The 22,531-nt window shown below is 40.7% G+C and overlaps 1 protein-coding gene across 1 annotated transcript in view; it reads right to left on the reverse strand.

Annotated features, from left to right (window-relative positions):
* The window catches only part of TTC29 (tetratricopeptide repeat domain 29), a 288,615-nt gene that overhangs the window by 228,828 nt on the left and 37,256 nt on the right, over positions 1 to 22,531 (reverse strand). Inside the window, exon 3 of the mRNA XM_040420513.1 lies at positions 21,274 to 21,357. Coding sequence (XP_040276447.1) covers positions 21,274 to 21,357 — 84 coding nt within the window. The remainder of the gene's footprint in view (positions 1 to 21,273; positions 21,358 to 22,531) is intronic.

The raw sequence follows: 22,531 nt of genomic DNA on the forward strand, positions 1-22,531 counted from the left end.
GTATCTATCTATCTATCTCATATCTATCTATCTATCTATCTATCTATCTATATATCTTCTATCTATCTACAGTATCTATCTATCTCATATCTACTATTTATCTACAGTATCTATCTATCTTCTATCTATCTACAGTATCTATCTATCTTCTATCTATCTACAGTATCTATCTATCTTCTATCTATCTACAGTATCTATCTATCTATTACTCATATCTATCTATTTATCTATATATCTTCTATCTATCTACAGTATCTATCTATCTATCTATCTATCTATCTATCTATCTATTTATCTATATATCTTCTATCTATCTATCTATCTATCTCATATCTATCTATTTATCTATATATCTTCTATCTATCTATCTATCTATCTATCTATCTCATATCTATCTATTTATCTATATATCTTCTATCTATCTACAGTATCTATCTATCTATCTATCTATCTATCTCATATCTATCTATTTATCTATATATCTTCTATCTATCTACAGTATCTATCTATCTATCTATCTATCTATCTATCTATATATCTTCTATCTATCTATCTATCTATCTATCTATATATCTATCTATCTATCTATATATCTTCTATCTATCTACAGTATCTATCTATCTCATATCTACTATTTATCTACAGTATCTATCTAGCTATCTATCTAATATCTGCAAATGAAAAAATGGCAGCACAGCAAAAAATGGATATGGAGGCTGAGGTGCAAGCAAATGGATCCAGCAAACAATCCGTAGAAAAACGGCGGCACTCTTGTATAAAAAATGAGCAAAAATGTTTTCTATATTCACACATGTGGTGGCAACATTTCAGCTCTAGAATAGAGGCTTTCTCAAGCAAGTATATGGATCACAATGTGCAACATATATAGGCAAAATCACATGTGCTCACATTACACACAATATCTAATTATCTATCTATCTATCTATCTATCTATCTATCATCTCTCTACTCATGTTAAGTGCAACATCTCAGCCCTAGTCAAGGCTTGAAAAAGGCCCTTGTATAGGGTCAAAACTATGCTCAGAATGTGACTGAATAAGGCCTCATGCACACGACCGCTATTTTGGTCGCATCCGAGCCGCAGTTTTTGTGGCTGACCCATTCACTTCAATGGGGCCGCAAAAGATGCATCCGTTGCTCTGTTTTGTGGTCCGCAAAAAAAATATAACCTGTCCTATTCTTGTCTGTTTTGCGGACAAGAATAGGAAGTTATATCAATGGCTGTCCGCGCCGTTCCACAAATTGCGGAACACACATGGACCACATCCGTGTTTTGTGGACCTGCAATTTGCGGACGGTCTTGTGCATGATGCCTAAATTATATTTTTTTCACTGAGCTTTTTGGAGTGCTGCAACTTCTTCATTTCTTTTTCTATACAAATGAGGAACAAAGTTCAAATTGCTGAAACCCGTCTTCTGGTTCTCAGAGAGCTGCTTTAGGCTACTTTCACATCTGAGCTATTGCTGTCCGGCAGGCTGTTCTGACAGCCTGACAGAGATCTCTGGATCTGCCATAGCTGGATGTTACCCCGAATGCCCGCCAGCTCCCATCCCCCATTGACTATATGGCCGGTACTCAGCAAATATAATAACACCTACATATGCCCACAAAGATATAATATGGACCCTTGCTCTAAATAATAACATCAGCCACAAAAAAGAAAAAAAGAGCGAGCCAAAAAGAAAAATATATATTTAATTTATATATATAATTTATATAATCATAACAAATATTTTAAAATCAGTATCGTTGTAAACTATAGGAGGGAAAAAAATACCAACCATACAGAGTGCACCTTGGCAGTGCAACCCACACCCTGTGTCTCAACGGATATGTACAAAAAAATGACCCAAATGAAATAATAATATTGAGAAAGCAAAAACCAAAAAAATGAAAAAATATAAATGGAGCTGTGGTACCACAAATGGTATGCATATAGTGACAAAATATAAGTCACATAAATAATTAGGAGAAGCTCTATAGAAAAGAAATGAGACAATAGTGGAAGATGCTGTGCTATCTTGTCTGGTACAATGACAGATACCTTGACGAAAACCTGACAGACACCATTACAGTCAATATGGTCTGGTGGACACCACTAGTGAACGTCGTGATCTGCTGTTTTTTCACATTTTTTTTGCTCCTATAACCAAGCCTAATGTGCTATAGAAGAAATGAGCGTTTAAAAAAAAAAACTTCGAATTTAAATTAGGCACAGTTATTTCAAGTTTACAGTTCATCCTATAAGAGGAGCCATTGCTTACATGCTTAGAAGATATAATCCTTAGATGAGATTAAGTCTACTATAGTTCCTGATGTAAGAAACTCTTCTATAATGCTGTAATATGACAAACTTAAAAGCGCTGAAGTCCCCGCTCCAATTCCCTTGGAGCACAATAGAGAGATCCTTTCCAAGCACCTGCACAATCCCATGACAGCACCATTAACGAGGCTATCAAAGCAGGCAAAGTAGGAAAAACAATGTATTTCTTTACAGCCATGTAGCTTCCCAAGTAATGGCCTAAAGAAAACATGTGTTCCTACCAGTACATGAACATAAAGTGAGGCAATGGGTATGCAGATGAGCCAGATTACACAAAAATGTTTGGGAAATGTCTATCCTGTACCACATAGTTCCTGCTGACTGTAGCTGTCACCTCTATCATCATAGAAGAAATCTCAAATTTATGAGTGAGAAAAAATCAGTTAAAATATGCTACAATAGCACACTTAATCCATAAACGCTAAATATATTAACCACTTCAGCCCCACTAGCTTAAACACCCTTAATGACCAGGCCACTTTTTACACTTCTGACCTACACTACTTTCACCGTTTATTGCTCGGTCATGCAACTTACCACCCAAATGAATTTTACCTCCTTTTCTTCTCACTAATAGAGCTTTCATTTGGTGGTATTTCATTGCTGCTGAAATTTTTACTTTTTTTGTTATTAATTGAAATTTAACGATTTTTTTGCAAAAAAATGACATTTTTCACTTTCAGTTGTAAAATTTTGCAAAAAAAACGACATCCATATATAAATTTTTCTCAAAATTTATTGTTCTACATGTCTTTGCTAAAAAAAAATTTTGGGTAAAAAAAAAAATGGTTTGGGTAAAAGTTATAGCGTTTACAAACTATGGTACAAAAATGTGAATTTCCGCTTTTTGAAGCAGCTCTGACTTTCTGAGAACCTGTCATGTTTCTTGAGGTTCTACAATGCCCAGACAGTAGAAAAACCCCACAAATGACCCCATTTAGGAAAGTAGACACCCTAAGGTATTCGCTGATGGGCATAGTGAGTTCATAGAACTTTTTATTTTTTGTTACAAGTTAGCGGAAAATGATAATTTTTTTTTTTGATTTTTTTTTCTTACAAAGTCTCATATTCCACTAACTTGTGACAAAAAATAAAAACTTCTATGAACTCACTATGCCCATCAGCGAATACCTTGGGGTGTCTTCTTTCCAAAATGGGGTCACTTGTGGGGTAGTTATACTGCCCTGGCATTTTAGGGGCCCAAATGCGTGCAAAGTAGTTTGAAATCAAAATCTGTAAAAAATGGCCGGTGAAATCCGAAAGGTGCTCTTTGGAATGTGGGCCCCTTTGCCCACCTAGGCTGCAAAAAAGTGTCACACATGTGGTATTGCCGTACTCAGGAGAAGTTGGGCAATGTGTTTTGGGGTGTCATTTTACATATACCCATGCTGGGTGAGATAAATATCTTGGTCAAATGCCAACTTTGTATAAAAAAATGGGAAAAGTTGTCTTTTGCCAAGATATTTCTCTCACCCAGCATGGGTATATGTAAAATGACACCCCAAAACACAACTTCTCCTGAGTACGGCGATACCAGATGTGTGACACTTTTTTGCAGCCTAGGTGGGCAAAGGGGCCCACATTCCTTTTATGAGGGCATTTTTAGACATTTGGATCCCAGACTTCTTCTCACGCTTTAGGGCCCCTAAAATGCCAGGGCAGTATAAATACCCCACATGTGACCCCATTTTGGAAAGAAGACACCCCAAGGTATTCAATAAGGAGCATGGCGAGTTCATAGAATTTTTTTTTTTGGCACAAGTTAGCGGAAATTGATTATTATTTTTTTTTTCTCACAAAGTCTCCCTTTCCGCTAACTTGGGACAAAAATTTCAATCTTTCATGGACTCAATATGCCACTCAGCGAATACCTTGGGGTGTCTTCTTTCCGAAATGGGGTCACATGTGGGGTATTTATACTGCCCTGGCATTCTAAGGGGCCCTAAAGCGTGAGAAGAAGTCTGGAATATAAATGTCTAAAAATTTTTATGCATTTGGATTCCGTGAGGGTTATTTTTTGACACAAGTTAGTGGAATATGAGACTCTGTAAGAAAAAATAATAATTTCCGCTAACTTGGGCCAAAAAAATGTCTGAATGGAGCCTTACAGGGGGGTGATCAATGACAGGGGGGTGATCAATGACAGGGGGGTGATCAGGGAGTCTATATGGGGTGATCACCCCCCTGTCATTGATCACCCCGCTATAAGGCTCCATTCAGATATCCGTATGTGTTTTGCGGATCCGATCCATGTATCCGTGGATCCGTAAAAAACATACGGACATCTGAATGCAGCCTTACAGGGGGGTGATCAATGACAGGGGGGTGATCAATGACAGGGGGGTGATCAATGACAGGGGGGTGATCAGGGAGTCTATATGGGGTGATCACCCCCCTGTCATTGATCACCCCCCTATAAGGCTCCATTCAGATGTCCGTATGTGTTTTGCGGATCCGATCCATGTATCCGTGGATCCGTAAAAAACATACGGACATCTGAATGCAGCCTTACAGGGGGGTGATCAATGACAGGGGGGTGATCAATGACAGGGGGGTGATCAGGGAGTCTATATGGGGTGATCACCCCCTGTCATTGATCACCCCCCTGTAAGGCTCCATTCAGACGTCCGTATGTGTTTTGCGGATCCGATCCATGTATCCGTGGATCCGTTAAAAAACATACGGACATCTGAATGCAGCCTTACAGGGGGGTGATCAATGACAGGGGGGTGATCAGGGAGTCTATATGGGGTGATCACCCCCCTGTAAGGCTCCATTCAGACGTCTGTATGTGTTTTGCGGATCCGATCCATGTATCCGTGGATCCGTTAAAAAACATACGGACATCTGAATGCAGCCTTACAGGGGGGTGATCAATGACAGGGGGGTGATCAGGGAGTCTATATGGGGTGATCACCCCCGTCATTGATCACCCCCCTGTAAGGCTCCATTCAGACGTACGTATGTGTTTTGCGGATCTGATCCATGTATCAGTGGATCCGTAAAAATCATACGGACGTCTGAATGGAACCTGACAGGGGGGTGATCAATGACAGGGGGGTGATCAATGACAGGGGGGTGATCAGGGAGTCTATATGGGGTGATCAGGGGTGAATAAGGGGTTAATAAGTGATGGGGGGTTTAGTGTAGTGTGGTGCTACTTATTACTGAGCTGCCTGTGTCCTCTGGTGGTCGATCCAAACAAAAGGGACCACCAGAGGACCAGGTAGCAGGTATATTAGAAGCTGTTATCAAAACAGCATCTAATATACCTGTTAGGGGTTAAAAAAAATCACATCTCCAGCCTGCCAGCGAACGATTGCCGATGGCAGGCTGGAGATCCACTCGCTTACCTTCCGATCCTGTGAACGCGCGCGCCTGTGTGCGCGCATTCACAGGAAATCTCGCGTCTCGCGAGATGACGCATATATGCGTGACTCTGCGCAGGGCTGCCGCCTCCGGAACGCGATCCTGTGTTAGGCGGTCCGGAGGCGGTTAAAGGGGTTGTCTCACAAAAAATATTCTACAGTTTTTAAACCAGCACCTGGATCTGAATACTTTTGTAATTGCATGTAATTAAAAATTTAGCTTAGCCAATGAGTTATTCAATAAAATGTATCTGTATAGCCCCACCTGTTTGTTCTTTTTATTTCTTTGTCCTACTCGCTGAGATGGCCGCACATGCTCAGTTTCATCCTTCAACTGCCTCCTGAGATGTGATAGGGAGAGCATGGACACGCCCCCTGAGCTGCAGCAGAAAAGACACTCCCCTTGATCTGTCAGCTTGATATAAATCTAGCAGAGGAATGAATGGGGAGATCTCTGGATCCATGTGAGGTACAGGGCTGGTTCTGGCTTTGTTAGAAAGAGGTTGTCATGTGCTATATGATGTCTGATTTTCATTTTTTACATTAGTCATGGGATAACCCTTTTAAATACTGTATTTATAGCATACTGAACATACAGTACATACCATAGATGCCTGGTTACATTTCCAGGACTCTCATCTAATGGGAGATTACATGAAAAATACATGTAAGCATAGACAAGACATAGACCTACCTGTCTTTTACCAGATGGTTGTGGGCCGCACAGAATGGTATTGAGGGCAACCCCTGCTTTAGATGCTGCTATGCAAATAGCAGGGTGTCTGAAGTAGTTTTCCCCCCATAAAAAGTATATCTACACAGATTAAGTTAGGGTGGGTTCACATCAAGTTTTCCATCCGCTTAATGTATACAAAAACATATATGTTAAACGGAGGCATCTGTCCACCATAGAGTTTCATTGTGGAAAAGAAAGTTTTTTACCATTACAAAAAAAAACTTTATTTTTTTTACTGTACTGTGCAGGATACAAGAACGTGGTGTGCTGCGTTTTTGTATCCTTTTTTTGTAACATAAGTCAAATGGAGGCATAAAACGTGATGTGAACCCACCCTTAGGCCTCTTTCACACGACAGTATGTCTTTTTCAGTGTTTTGCGGTCCGTTTTAAACGGATCCGTTGTTCCGTTTTTTGTTTCCGTTGTGTTTCCGTTTCCGTTCCGTTTTTCCGTTCCGTTTTTCCGTATGGCAAATACAGTATACAGTAATTTCATAGAAAAAATTGGGCTGGGCATAACATTTTCAATAGATGGATCCGCAAAAAACGGAACGGATACGGAAGACATACGGATGCACTTCCGTATGCATTCCGTTTTTTTGCGGACCCATAGACTTTAATGGAGCCACGGAACGTGATTTGCGGCCAAATATAGGACATGTTCTATGTTAAAACGGAACGGAAAAACGGAAATACGAAACGGAATGCATACGGAGTACATTCCGTTTTTTTTGCGGAACCATTGAAATCAATGGTTCCGTATACGGACCGTATACGGACCGCAAAAAACGGCCCGCAAAACGGAAAAAAAAACCGGCCGTGTGAAAGAGGCCTTACATGCAGATTGATCATACATTTTGCTGCAGATTTGATGTGAATTTAACCATATGCATTGGAAAGGGTGAAATCCATTGTGGAAATCTGCAGAATTAAAACCCACCCTACAGGTCAATCTACGCTGCAGATTTTTTCAGCAACATGTGGATGAGATTTGCTTTGATGGTACTGTAATACGCTGTGAATTTACCAGTGGCTGATCCGTACCACTCTGCAGCATATCCATCCTGTGTGGATGTACCCTGAGGGTCCTTTTATGCTGAAAACTAGCACAGACTGACGATAGAGCAAGTCAATTGCTGCCTGCTCACTGCCTTCTACATGTGGCAATCATCGTACTGTATGGGGACAGAAGATCATTAATACGATTGGTTCTCCCCATTCAGTTTTTTGATGATTTTGATGCATACATAAAATCTGTGACCAGCCATGCACACGAACATATTTTCTTTCCGTGTCAGTTCCGTTTTTTTTGCAGAATGTAAAAAAAAAACGGAAGGTACTCCGTGTGCATTCCGTTTCTGCATGTCCGTATTTCCGTTCAACAAAAAAACAGAACATGTCCTATTATTGTCCGGATTACGGATAAGGATAGTACAGTTCTATTAGGGGCCAGCTGTTCCGCAAAATACGAAATGCACACGGATGTCATCCGTATTTTTTGCGGATGGCAAAATACATACGGTCGTGTGCATGAGGCCTAAAAGCTCTTTTACACAGGCTGATGATCATTTGGCAGATTTTGCATTTCTTTCTAAATTGTGTGGCCATTGGCCCCAGCATGTGCACAGGGTTTTGGTCATGAGCAGTTGCCACATTATTTGCAGTGCGCAACCTTTTTAACTGTACATATAACATACTATAATAATAATAATCATAATACTATATATTATAGGGGTTGTCCCACAAAAAATATTCTACAGTTTCCCAACGAGCAGCTGGATCTGAATACTTTTGTAATTGCATGTAATTAATAATTTTGTATAGCCACTGAGCTATTCGATAAAATGTATCTGTATAGCGCCACCTGCTATTTTTTTATTTTTTTATTTCTTTGTCCTGCTCACTGAGAAGGCCGCACATGCTCAGTTTTATCCTTCAACTGCCTCCTGAGCTGTGATAGGGAGAGCATGGACACGCCCCCTGATCTGCAGCAGAAAAGGCACGCCCCCTGAGCTTCCAGCTTGATATAAATCCAACAGAGCAATGAATGGGGAGATCTCTGGATCCATGTGAGGTACAGGGCTGGTTCTAGCTTTGTTAGAAAGAGGTTGTCATGTACTTTATGATGTCTGATTTTCATTTTTTACATTAATCATGGGATAACCCATTTAAAGGCAATGGTCAGAAAGATCTCCATTAAAAAATGATGTTGCTGCTCAAAAAACTTTTTTGCATGTACCCCTGTGCATACAAATAATATTCAAGTATTTCATACTGTATTGCAAAGTAGCTGAAACTTTTACATGTATAATTTATAATGATCTGAAAATGGCTAATTTCTACTAGTACTGCTCATGATTCCCACATTGAGATCATTATATCCAATAAGGATTTAAGCAAAGAAATCTCTTAATTTACGCCCCATTAGTGCAAGCTGAATCAGAAAAACAGCAAAAAATATTTTTGTGTAAAAACAAATGTAATTAATTCCCAACATATAAAATAGTTAGGAAGCTCCACGAGATGTACTTTTGGCCGGCCAGTATACTTATTATAGAAACTGCAGCATCCTCGGGCGGACATACATTTTTCAACTGTGACTAAAACTGATAAATTTGTTCATGAATCAAACCTCTGTGCCCCGATGTACAACGGTATGTCACTGTAATCTAAGCACAGCCTCTGAGAATGTACAGGCCGGGTTCACATCACCGCTTCATTTTCCGTTCTTCTGAACTGTCAGAAGAACAGAAAACAACAAAAAAAAGGATCCTGTATTTTAAGCATACGTTATTCTCAGTTATGTACAGTGTGCATCCGTTTAAGCCATTTCAGTCTAAGATCTGTTATTTTAGACAGAAAATAAAATAACGGATCTCATGCGGAAATGGCTAACACGGATGCAAAATGAGCATTACTGAGCATAACAGATGCTTAACCCCTTAGTGACCACCCATACGTGTTTTTACGGCGGTCACTAAGGGGCCTTAGGCTGGGCCGCCGCGTTTTTACGGCGGCCCAGTTTAAGCACCGCGCGGCTCCCCCGTGCATCGGGGAGCGTGGACCTGGCTCTCACATGAGAGCCGGGTCCCTGCTCTAACAGCCCGGAACGGCAGGAGTGCCGATCCGGGCTGTTTAACCCTTTACATGCCGGGCGCATGCCCGCTGCATGTAAAGTGGTGACAGAGGGAGCGGACTCCCTCTGTCTCCCATCAGCACCCCGAAAATGCGATCGCGGGGTGCTGATGTGCTGGGAAGCTTACCTTGCTTCCGATGAGGGCCCGAGCCTGTCTTCAGTTACTTCCAGCAGGCTGTGCCTCTCTGGCGCAGCCTGCTGGTCAATGTTCGAATAGCATTGCTATTGAAATGCAATGCATTATAGAGATAATGCATTACATTTTAAAAGCAATCAAAATACTGTATATTATAGTCCCCTTGTGGGACTATTAAGTAGTAAAAAAAATAGAAAAAAAATACACATTTATTAAATAAAAAAAATTCCATAAAATAAAAAAATATACCTTTTTTTCCATTGAAAATACGCTTTTCAATGAAAAAAATTTCAAAAAGAAAATATCCCCCATATGTTTGGTATTGCCGCGTCCGTAACGACCGGGACTACATAAATATTACATAAATTATCCCCTATGGTGAACGCCGTAAAAAATCAAAAATAAAAAAAGACAGAATTTCGAATTTATTCTTAGTTTCCACCGAAAAAAACCGTAATAACAAGCGATCAAAAAGCGGCATTTACTCCAAAATCATACCCATGAAAAATACAAGTTGTCTTTCAAAAATCAAGCCCTCACACAATTCCATATAAAAAAATAAAAAAAAGTTATGGGTCTTGTGAAGTGGCAATGCAAAATAATTTTTTGGGTTAATAAAAGGTGTTTTATTGCAGAAAAAGTTGTAAAATGTAAACAAAATTATAAGTATTTAGTATCACTGTAATCGTACTGACCCAGAGAATAAAGATATTATGTTATTTGTACCGAAAAATGAACGCCAAAAAATGTATAATGTAAAAACGCAGTGGCAGTATTGCTATTTTTCCCCATCTCCCTCCCAGAAAGAGTTAATAAAAGTTAATCAGAAAGTTATGTGTACCCCAAAATGGCGCCATTAAAAACTACAACTTGTCCCGTAAAAAACAATCCCTCATAAAGCTATATAGATGAAAAAATAAAAAAGTTATAGCTCTTGGAACGAGACCATAAAAAAAGGAAGAAAAACGCTTGGTCATAAAGGCCCAAACAGGCTTGGTCACTAAGGGGTTAAATTATAGGAACCATTTATTTTTCTGTTCTTCTGACGGATCAAAATAAAAAACGAAACGGCCTAGCAGATTTATTTATATTTTTACTGACACTATATTAAACTATATAAAAATAAATGTTAAAAATAAAAGAGGATTTAATCCAAAAATTTGGATAATAAAATGTATACAGTGACATAGTTAACAGACCATTCACACTTCTGTATTACAGATCCGTATTCAGAATGTTTTATTTTCCCTTTGAAAAAATGGCAGCAATACTTTTACATGGCTTTAGTCACATTTCTGTCTTTTAATATGAGCATCTTTATGCGCTTGGTGTTACTTTTAATATACAGCATGCTCCAATGTGTTTACTTGCTCTGATTTGCTGAAATCCGTATTTCAGCAACATTACAAAGACAGCAAAATATAGTTAATTCTTTAAAGGGAACCTGTCACTGGGATTTTGGGTATAGAGCTGAGGACATGGGCTGCTAGATCACCGCTAGCACATCCGCAATACCCAGTCCCCATAGCTCTGTGTGCTTTTATTGTGTAAAAAAAACTATTTTATATATATGTAAATGAGGATACTAATGTTTCCTGAGCCCAGCCACGCCCACTGTGAAGGAGCCCAGCACCGCCCCGCATACTCCGAATCTCCTCCTTGCTCCCCGATGTCACAAAGCTAGAGCGCCGTAATCTCGCGATGCGCGAGCAAGCGCATGCGCAGTTCGTTCCCTGAGGCTGATGCCAGCACAGGGAAGGAACACTATGCCGACACTGCGCATGCGCTAGCTCGAGCATCACGTCGGGGAGCAAGGAGGAGATTCGAAGTATGCAGGGCGGTGCTAGGCTCCTTCACAGTGGGCGTAGCTGGGCTCCGGAAACGTTAGTAACAGCTCCTTGGGCTTCTTATTAGCCTAATTTACATATATATAAAATAGTTTTTTTTTAAAACAATAAAAGCACACAGAGCTATGGGGACTGGGTATTGCGGATGTGCTAGCGGCCATCTAGCAGCCCATGTCCTCAGCTCTATACACAAAATCCACGTGACAGGTTCCCTTTATGAAAAAGCTGAACAAATTCAGAAAGTGGACAAATCATGGAACAAAAATGCAGCTAGTTATAAAAATTATAATATCCGTATTTTCATCCGCTTTAGGGTACTTTCACACTAGCCGGCAAGGAACTCCGGCAGGCTGTTCCGGCGGGTGAACAGCCTGTTGAATCCGTGCTGCAGCTAGTGCACGCGTGCCCCTGGACTACCGCTCCGGCCCCATTGACTATTATGAGGGCAGGGCGGAGTTCCGGCGGCAGCACGGCAAACACGCAGAGAGGCGGCCGGAATAAAAGTACTACATGTCATAGTTTTATTCCGGCCGCCTCTCGGCATGTTTGCCGTGCTGCCGCCGGAACTCCGGACCGCCCCCATTATAGTCAATAGGGCCAGAGCGGTATTCCGGGGGCACGCGTGCACTAGCGGCAGCACAGATCCTTTCCACTAGTGTAAAACCAGCCTTAGGGCTCATGCACACGAATGTGTGCGCCCAGTGCCTATTAGTGTTGGGCGCGAATATTTGAATCGTGAATATTAATCGCGAATATCGTCACTTCGAGAATTTGCTAATATTTAGAATATAGTGATATATATTCGTATTTTCGAATATTCTAGATTTTTTTTCATCTGAACTCATGATCCCTCTCTGCTTCTTGCTTGTGGGCCAATGAGAAGGCTGCAATGTCTTTGTCTGAGCCTAGCAACATCCCTAGCAACCAATAGGAAAGTTGCCTACCCCTTACTATATAAAAACCTCCCCAGCAGCCATTTTCTGCAGTTTTTTGCAGTTCTGAGAGAGACAGCAGTGTCATTGCTGTGCTCTGTGCTTTCCACATTAGATAGTTAGTTAGCTTATATATATATAATACAGATAGTTTGTGGGAGATAGTCCGTGTAGGTTGTATTCTGATATAGTGTAGCTGTTGCAGTGCAGGGTGTTAGGTAGTGTTATAGGTTCTGCTGTCCATACATACCTGCAGACCTTCTAAAATGTGAAGTTTCACGTATTGCGCCAAAACATTCGCATCATCAGTGTCGATTTGCGCAATCGCGAATATATTGGAGCACTCTAACTGCATATAAAGCTATTGTAATGTTCTGCCGTGCCAACCATTTTCTCCAGTCTCAGGAAACTTCTAGCAGCTTGGAAAATGTAGCAAAAGTGACCCACGCCTGTATTTTGCGCGCATTACGCAAATATTACATTGCTGATTTTTCGCAATCAAGAAAATAATCTCGAATTTGCGAATATATGACGAATATTCGCCCAAATATTCGTGAAATATCGCGAATTCGAATATAGCCCTTGCTGCTCATCACTAGTGCCCGTATTGCAGACCCAAAAGATATGGAGTGGTGTGGCGCGGCACGGTGGTACCGCACCACAAAAAAATAGAACAGGTTCTTTTTTTTTTGCGGTGAGGACTAAATCTTGTGGATAGCGGATCCATTCAAGTGAATGGGTCCGCATCCCCAAACGGCGGGCACACGGCCTGGGCCCGTGAATTGTGGACTGCTATTTGCGGTCCGTAGCACCGGCACTGGGCACGCATGTTCGTGTGCATGAGCGCTTAGCTTGTGATTCGCAAATTGCGCATCTGCAAAACAAGGATACTGGCTGTGTTCATTCCGCATTTTGCGGAACAGAACGTCTGGCCTCTAGTAGAACAGTCCTATCCTTGTCCATAATGCGGCCCCATTGAAGTGAATGGTTTCACATACAGGCGCAAAAAAACAAAACAGAGCAGATAAGGACCAAAAATAGATTACTGTGCATGAGCCCTAATGCACACGGCTGCTTACTCTCAGTATTTGGAGACTGGATTCTTGTACCCCTGTAAGATATTCTGTTGGGTGTCATATGTTAGAGGTATAGTCAGCTAGAACCATTTCTCCATGATACGGCATTCAAATGCTACATTGCTTCTGTGTGAACCGGAGGCATGCAGGCTCACATTATGTCATGCTGTCATGTCCACTGTTCCAAGGTATGGTCACAAAAGCCAATACACTGAAATCAATATAAATACACCTAATATTATAAGTTGCACATTTGGTGCAACTCATACTACTGGATTGCAGGTAAATCTAGTAATGTATAGTTACCTAGCAGGTTAATACAGTGCATCAAAAAAGAGTTAAGGAAGATTTGTCACCAACTGGGCGTTGGCAGTATGCAGTGGCGTACATAGAGAAGTAAGAGCCCCATAGCAAGGATAGAACCAGGCCCCCACACAGGATAGAAGGGTTTCTGCCTAGACCCTTTTCAATGACCTTAGAGCCATTTTTCCACTGCCTCATTTACTAAAAGTTGTTCCTTTAGACCAGGCATCCTCAAACTGCGGCCCTCCAGCTGTTGCAAAACTACAACTCCCAGCATGCCCGAACAGCCTACAGGTATCAGCATACTGCAGGGCATTGTGGGAGTTGTAGTTTTACAACAGCTGGAGGGCCGCAGTTTGAGGATGCCTGCTTTAGACGGTAGAGTCCTGACCAAGTTTTCACCTCCAGTAGAAGAGGAGATAATCCCAACTACAAAAGGGCCTCCTCTTGCCCTGGGCCCCATAGCGGTCGCTATGGTAGTTACGCCCCTGCCAGTATGGGTTGTGTTCTTACACAGACTGACACTGTCCAATCTGGCCAAATGGATAGGGACATGCCCCTTTGACAGGAGAAGCTGTAACACACAGTTGTCGTTTTATTCATATATTTCTAGGAGGAATAACTGAAGAATGGCACAACAGAGAGTTCTAAGAAAATGATTCAAAATTTTTATTTTATGGGGAGAGCTGAGAATTCCTATTTAAATGGCAAATTGAGCTCTGCTGCATCTAGCGTGGTATATTGATCTGGAGTTTGTTACGTTTTCCTATTATAATACAATTTAACTCTCTCCCAAACTATTGGAGTAGAAAGCATCATCTAGGACCAGCAGGAAAGCAAAATGTCAGAAGTTTCAGATGAAGGAAAGTAACAAAGGTTAGATGGTCTCTGGAGGCATCTACTGGAAAACATAGAAAACTGCAGCTTTTGAAGAAAAGAATTAGACGCCATACATAATAAGCAGATTAGGGGCAAGACACATACAGGAGACAGCTATTATCTGACACTAGCTTCCTTAGGCCACCTGCACACGGGTGCGGGTAAATGCACATAAGATCCGCACAAATTTCCGTGCGGATTTATGTGCGTTTCTGTAGCATATCTGCTCCAAAACAGCAGATTTTGGTGAGGATTCAATGCCGTTTTGCCGCAGATCTCATCCTTTATTGAAAAGGGTGAGGCCTCAAACATATTTGATTTGGAAATCTGCACGGCAGGTCAATTTCTGCACAGAAACTTGAGAATTGTGTCATCTCAGACACTGGGCTGGTACTGCAATATGCTGCATTCTTTCTACAAAGGAATCCGCACAGAAAAACCGGACGTATTATGTAACGTGTGCAGGTGACCTTTGGCCTCATGCATACGACCGCGTGCTGGCCTTGCTCGCGGTCCGCAATACACAGGCAAAAGACCGTGTGCCCGCCGTCTGCCGACGTGGAACCATTGACTTGATGCGATCTGCATCCGATGGTCCGCACCGCAAAAAAGTTGTGTATGCACAATTTTTTTTGCGGGGTGGAGGCACGGACAGAATACCCATGGAAGCACTCAGTGGTGGGCTTCCGTTCCGCACCGCGTCCCACGGATTGCCGACCCATTCAAGTGAATGGGTCCGCATCCGTGATACGGTGCACACACGGTTGTGTGCATGAAGCCTTGGTCTGTAGTTTCTTAGTCTCTCTTTTCCACGTGGTAATAGAAAATGATATATAATGGTAAAATCAGAACAGAGGACTGTATTTCATTTTTACTCTTGTAACTGCAATGAAAAAAATGCCCTTTGGCATGAATGCATTATTTATCGAGCACCAGTCCCCCGGCCACTATTTACATCATGAATGGTATCTTCATTGTGCAGGAAAAAGAGGCAGGGTTTTCAAGTTTTAGCCCGTGTGACTGATTTATGTGCTACCACTTCCTGACAATTTTATGTTTGGAGGTAAAGCATGGCAAGTGTGCCACGAGCATTTCATACCCTCATCTGTTTTAATAGTCTGGGTAGCGACCATGTACCTGAACTCTGTGGTTCTAGAAAGTGCCTGATCCTTTGGGGACCAGCTGTGGCCTGACCCTTGGTGATTTAGTACCATCCATGATGGTCCAATTGAGTCTGAAGGTAGGACCACACGGTGGGGACGTGTCGCAGTACAGTATCCCGCAGCTATATGCGCCATGGCTGGCTCTTGTTAATTAAAGGTTATGTACACCTTTGGAGGCAAACATTTAAAAAAATAAAAATTCAATTGGTCTTTATTAAAAATATTGAGCCGTTCTGTCACAAAGGGTTAACTGTCTAGCTGTGTGAAATGTACTTTTTACTTTAACTTTGTGCTGTCATCTAATAACCCTTACCGCTAGTTTACTGAGAGGTCATATACACTTATTTAAGTGGTACAGTACTGGAAGAGCGGGGCTTTTCTTTTTCTAAATTGTATACCATTTCCAGGCTTTTGTTCATTTTTTGAAAGTTGATCAACCCCATTAAAGTACTGAAATTGGTGAAGGGTAAAATGCATTGACCACCCTGAATAAAATATCTATGTTGCTCATAGCAACAGATCAAATAGCAGCTATTTTCAGGACAGATTAAAGTATATAATATACATAATCTGTTGGGTTGTTATGAGCAATTTTTACACATCAGGCTCCGTACGTTTCTGGATGATCACAAGCTTAGGGCTCTTCACACGAACGTGTGATGCCCGTTGCCATATTGCGGACCGCGTTTGCGGATCCGCAATACACTGGCCCCGTTCCGTGGCCATTCCGCCTCACGGATGCGGACCCGTTCATTTCAATGGGTCCACAAATTCGGAGATGCCGAACGGTGCGGAATGGAAGAACGGAACAGAACACTACGGAAGCACTACGGAGTGCTTTCTGGGGTTCCATTCCGTGCTTCCGCACCGCAAAAAGATAGAACTTGCTCTATCTTTTTGCGGAACGAAAGGATCGCTGACCCATTCAAGTGAATGGGTCTGCGATCCCCATGCGCCTGCTTCACGGACGGTGCCCGTGCATTGCGGACCACAATTTGCGGTCCACAGCACGGTCAAGGGACTTCACACCTTCGTGTGAACGAGCCCGTATCTGTAGGTTCTTGTCAAGCTTGTTTTATTAACTTCTTAAGTACATGGCAATTTTCCATTTTTGCATTTTAGTTTTTTTGCTGCCTGCCTTCCCGGGGCCATGACTTTTTAATTTTTTTCGGTTAACGTGGCCTTGTTTTTTGTGGGACAAGTTGTACTTACTAATGGCACCATTTACTGTTGTATACAATGTGGTGGGAAACTGAAAAATAGTCCAAGTGGGGTGGTTTTATGGGTTTCGTTTTTGCAGCATTCTCCATATGGAGTGGAGAAATTACTTAGAGCAACCAATCAAATTCCAGTTTTCATTATTCAGAGGCCTTGTAGAAAAAAAACTAACACACCTGTTTGCACTTGTCTTAATAAATCTCTTGCATAGTGTCGGGGATTTCAGTTCATGAAAGTCAGAAAATATGGAGATTAAAATGTATTATTCCACCTTTACCACTGTATATTGTAATATGATGGTTATGTACTGTGTATTCTGTTTTATAGAAGTTTAAACAGCGATCCACGTGTGATAATGGTTTTACCATGACCCGAATATTTGACAGTGCCACCTATCCATATGAATCTAGTTTTGCAATATATTGTCTTTCACTAAATGTCTTTATGTTTAATAGTTTTTCAGTAAAGCAGCTTTTAATCCAGGACTAAGGCCTAAGAGCAGATATCGTCAGCAAGAGATAATCAGTCAATCTTCCATGTCCCCAAAGGTTTACTATCAGAGTGACTCCTACAGTATTTTTCTATTTCTACTTCATCCACTTAAAATTGCAGCTTTTCAAGTTTTATTTACCATACTATATAACTTCATCATAGGGCTGCCACCTAGGGAGAAACAGTACCCTACCAAAAATGCATCGCATTCAGCCGACCAGAATCCTACTCTGTACTGACGATGGGCAAGCACTCCAAAGCAGCTGTCTATGGATGGATATTTGGCTTGGCTATTTTCTCTTGTTTTGTTCCAAGACCTATTTAAAGAGGACCTTTCACCGATTCTTACCCTATGAACTAAGTATACAGACATGTGGAGCGGCGCCCGGGGATCTCACTGCACTTACTATTATCCCCGGGCGCCGCTCCGTTCTCCTGCTATGCCCTCCAGTATCTCCGTTCCCTAAGTTATGGTAGGCGGAGTCTGCCCTAGCGCTGGCCAATCGCATTGCAGAGCTCACAGCCTGGGAGAAAATAACCTCCCAGGCTGTGAGCTCTGCGCTGCGATTGGCCAGCGCTAGGGCAGACTCCGCCTACCATAACTTAGGGACTGGTATCTCCGCCTACTATAACTTAGTGAGCGGAGATACCGGAGGGCATAGCGGGAGAACGGAGCGGCGCCCGGGGATAATAGTAAGTGCAGTGAGATCCCCGGGCGCCGCTCTACATATCTGTATAGTTAGTTCATAGGGTAAAAATCGGTGAAAGGTCCTCTTTAAAAAGTCCGATTTTGACTCAAAGGGAGTCACTTCTAGAAGATGGCGCTAGCAAGATGGTTCTCTTTCCTTGGGAGATACCTCTGAAACAGCTGTTTACGTATGGATATCTGACTTAAAGCGAACCTGTCACCATGATTTTGCGCATAGAGCTGGGGACATGGGCTTGCTGCTAGATGGCCACTAGCACATCTGCAATACCCTGGTGACAGGTTCCCTTTAAATCTGAAGGCTTGTTGGAAAGTTGGATCTTGACTCATAAGGGGACACTCTAAATAGGTGGCACTGGCGAGATGGTTCTCTTTCTTGGGAGATACCTCTTTGCATATTACTTTACCATGGAGCATTGCAAATAGGTCTCCATACCCTGGAGTACTTTCAGTAAGTTTCCATACAGGGTTGGTCCCTTTAAGGGGAGCCAGTGCCCTACCTAAGCTTCCCTTGTAGTCAATAGACTTGCAGGGCAACAGATAAGAATTTGACAGAAGAAGCTTCAGCACTTCCAAGAGAATACAATGCAATTAATGGTTTATTTTCTCATGGTAATATAATCAATCTGACATTTCGGTCCATATTCTACCTTCATCAAACTCTACTGACACTTGAAAGAAGAGAACAAATATGCTATGGAGCTAGGTAAAGAGAACTTCAGCAGTGCTAAAATTATTATGTGACATATACTAATGTCTGCCTACTAGTCTTATAGAACTTCTAGAAAGGGGTATGGCTAATTGGAGTGAGTACATACACACGTCAGATATTTTTGGAGCAGATTTGCCAACCATGATGTGGCATAAGGGATACAAACATGTATAACACGTCTAGCAAGTTCCGTCAAAAATTGTATGACTTGCGCAGACATTGATAGGATAACATGTGCATCCACCACCAGGGGAGCTTAAAGCCTTCATTGAGTTCAATATATAACAGTATGCAGTAAGCTCTAAGGCTCCCTCCAGTGGTGACTGCAGGTAGCCAGCATGTTATTTTTTTATATCTGTCAATGCATAGGATTTGGAGCTCTGTATCACAAAAACAGAGATCTGGCCACAAAAGATATATATATTAACTATGTTTAAAACATATTTTAATCTATTTGGATTTTTAGCTAAATATGCTATTTGAGTGTGGAAACTAACTTTGAAGTTTCCAATATGACTCATGTAGTTGTTCCTATAGTTCAGTAATATGGAGATATAGGTACCAATGTGTGGCGCTTCCATGAGCAATAGAGGGAGGAGGCTACCTTCATAATACAGCACACAATGATACATATGTATTCTCTATGAATCCGTTAGAAGACAAATTCTGTATATTGTGTTAAATCAGAAGCACACGGAGTCAAAACAGTTTAAAGGTGCCATATTACTAACCAGTACAGGATGGATTAGTGATATGGCCATGTGCATGATCCCTACAACTGGAAGAATTACAATGAAAGGTGGAAGAGTGAAATACCGCGACAATTAAGACGGCGACTATTAGTTTATAATGAAACAGTTACACAAATTCTACACTGTGTACATTTATTGCGTAGATGCTGGATTTCTGGATGGCTGATTTATTTCTTGCATATTGAAAATGAAACCTGTTCAGCATACGGCAACATTCAATCTTTAATGGCACCATTGGGATAAAGGGCTCCTGATTATATACTGGAAATGAGACAAACAACTGAGTGCGATTTTTATTGAACTGGAAATATGTGCCTATAATATAAGAGGAATAAATGGAATTTCATCGACTGCTGTGGAGACGTTGCATGGTAGAAACACCAAACTTTCCAACTTTACAGGATTAATAAAAACAACTTGTGGAAAAAACTTTTCTCTCTTCTGTATTTTATTACAGAAGTATGTCATGTAATTTAAGGTTTGATGAGGTTTTGCAAGTAAAATTCTGTTTCCTCTGCACTCGCTAATAGTCATGAGAATCTGTAGTTTGCACCTTCACATTAAAAATGCATTTCATTTTTTTTCTAAATTATTCACCCCGCCTTTTATCCAGATCATGTCTTTGAAAGGAGGATGAGGATAATAAATGGAATAATTCATGATTTCCCATTAAATATGAAAGTTTCTTTTACAGAGTTTAGAAAGTGAAGTTGTACATAATGTGCAGGACTTCATTAGAACTTTTTTAACCTTTTTATGAAGAATTATTAAATCTCAGTGGCTGCAGTAAGTATAAGATGAAATGAAGAACCCAATGTCTTGCGCGACGGGTGCAAGTGTATGTCAAAAGCAACAAAAACTGGATAAAAAGGTAAAAAAACTAAAAATAATGAATTTAAACAAAACCTGACTATAACAACAAGTTGTAATAATTATAGCAAAAAGTTGGGCGATACAATAATGTTTTATCAGCTGGGCTTCACAGCAAACTAGGGAGAATTCAGAGACTTGCAGATAGCCTAACCTCATGTAGAAATGCAGCAAAAAGACTTAATAACTTGGTTATTAACATTACACTAATAGCTATACAAATTACATTATACTAATGCCTATACAAATATTTCAGCGCTTCCCACAACACAGGGTTAAAATTCAGCACGGATTTTACATCTCCTACAACCTTTTACAACGGTGTGCTTTTTGAATGTCTGTGTATGTCGATTCCATGGACACCAGTAAAATTTCTAAAATCCATTTAACTATAAAATGCTAAAAAATCAGGTAAAAATGAAAAAAAAAATGTATATATATATATTTGCAATCAATTCAAACTTACAGGGAGAAACATCCTTTAATTCCCCATTTGTTAATTTGCTAAAGTTGCTCAGTAGAACAATGAGGAGCGAGGAGATTCAGGCAAAGCCGACACGTCTCTATCTCTTTCAGTACACATCATGTTTAAAACAAACTTACAGAGCAGTTTCCTCCTTCGACAGCTCTTTGATATTCTTCTGCCGATGATGATCTTTGACATCTCTGTCCCCGATCAAGTGGATCCTGAATTAAAATAAAGGCAGAGAACAGAGTTATGGAAAACGCAGAATGTTCCGTAATTTCAAAAAGCAAAAGATTAACAAACTGTCTTCAGCAGATTCAGTAAGCAGCGCTCACAGCAATTGTTTTGCCGTTTACAATGTATCCAGTGGCTTCGGTACAAAGCTACACATTGCGGAGTTTACCTAGACTCTGGAAATAACCTTGTATCGATGCGGCTTTTATTGCAGGCTTCGTGCGAAACAACATTGAGATGATTCTTCTCCTCTCAAATAATGGAGAATATTTCCATCGCTCAATTATCCCACTTTATAATGGTTTAAAAATGCATTTTTTTTTTTACATGGTTGAGAGATTTTAGTGTATACCATATGAATGTGAATATGAGCCACTAATGCAAGTTTATAGTTAATTCTCACTTACCTGACTCATATTTCACAACATTGTAGGCTACTAATATCAGACTCTTTAACTGGTCGTCAAGTAAAACTACATTTGTTATTACAGGTAGTTTGATAAAACAATTATATTTTATCTCTGGGGGTTGACGCTATAGTTATATTGTAGTTTTGCTTTTATAAGATTAGAGTAAACCTATTGATTTACTGCATATTCCTAGTCAGGTATTACTGACTAGGAATATAAAGTACCACACTAATATACAGATATTTATGCAAATAAATACTATATTATTATTATTATTATTTATTATTATTAAAGCGCCATTCATTCCATGGCGCTGTACATATGAGAAGAGGTACACATATATAATACAGACAATTGCACTAATCATAAACAAGACGAGTTACAAACTGGTACAGAAGGAGAGAGGACCCTGCTGGTGAGGGCTTACAATCTACATGGTATGGTGTGGGTGAAGTTGGTCATGGTAGAATGGAGGCAGCAGGGTCACTGGTTGTAGGCTTATATATATATGTATCTCACAGGATCTACAATGGATATAAAAAGTCTACGCACCCCTGTTAAAATGTTAGGTTTCTGTGCTGTAAAAAAATGAGACAAAGATAAATCATTTCGGAACTTTTTCCACCTTTAATGTGACCTATAAACTGTACCACTCAATTGAAAAACAAACTGAAATCTTTTAGGTGGAGGGAAGAAAAAAAAAATAACTAAAATAATGTGGTTGCATACGTGTGCACACCCTCTTATAACT

Source organism: Bufo bufo, chromosome 2 (genome assembly GCF_905171765.1).
Source record: "Bufo bufo chromosome 2, aBufBuf1.1, whole genome shotgun sequence".
Classification (NCBI taxonomy): domain Eukaryota; kingdom Metazoa; phylum Chordata; class Amphibia; order Anura; family Bufonidae; genus Bufo; species Bufo bufo.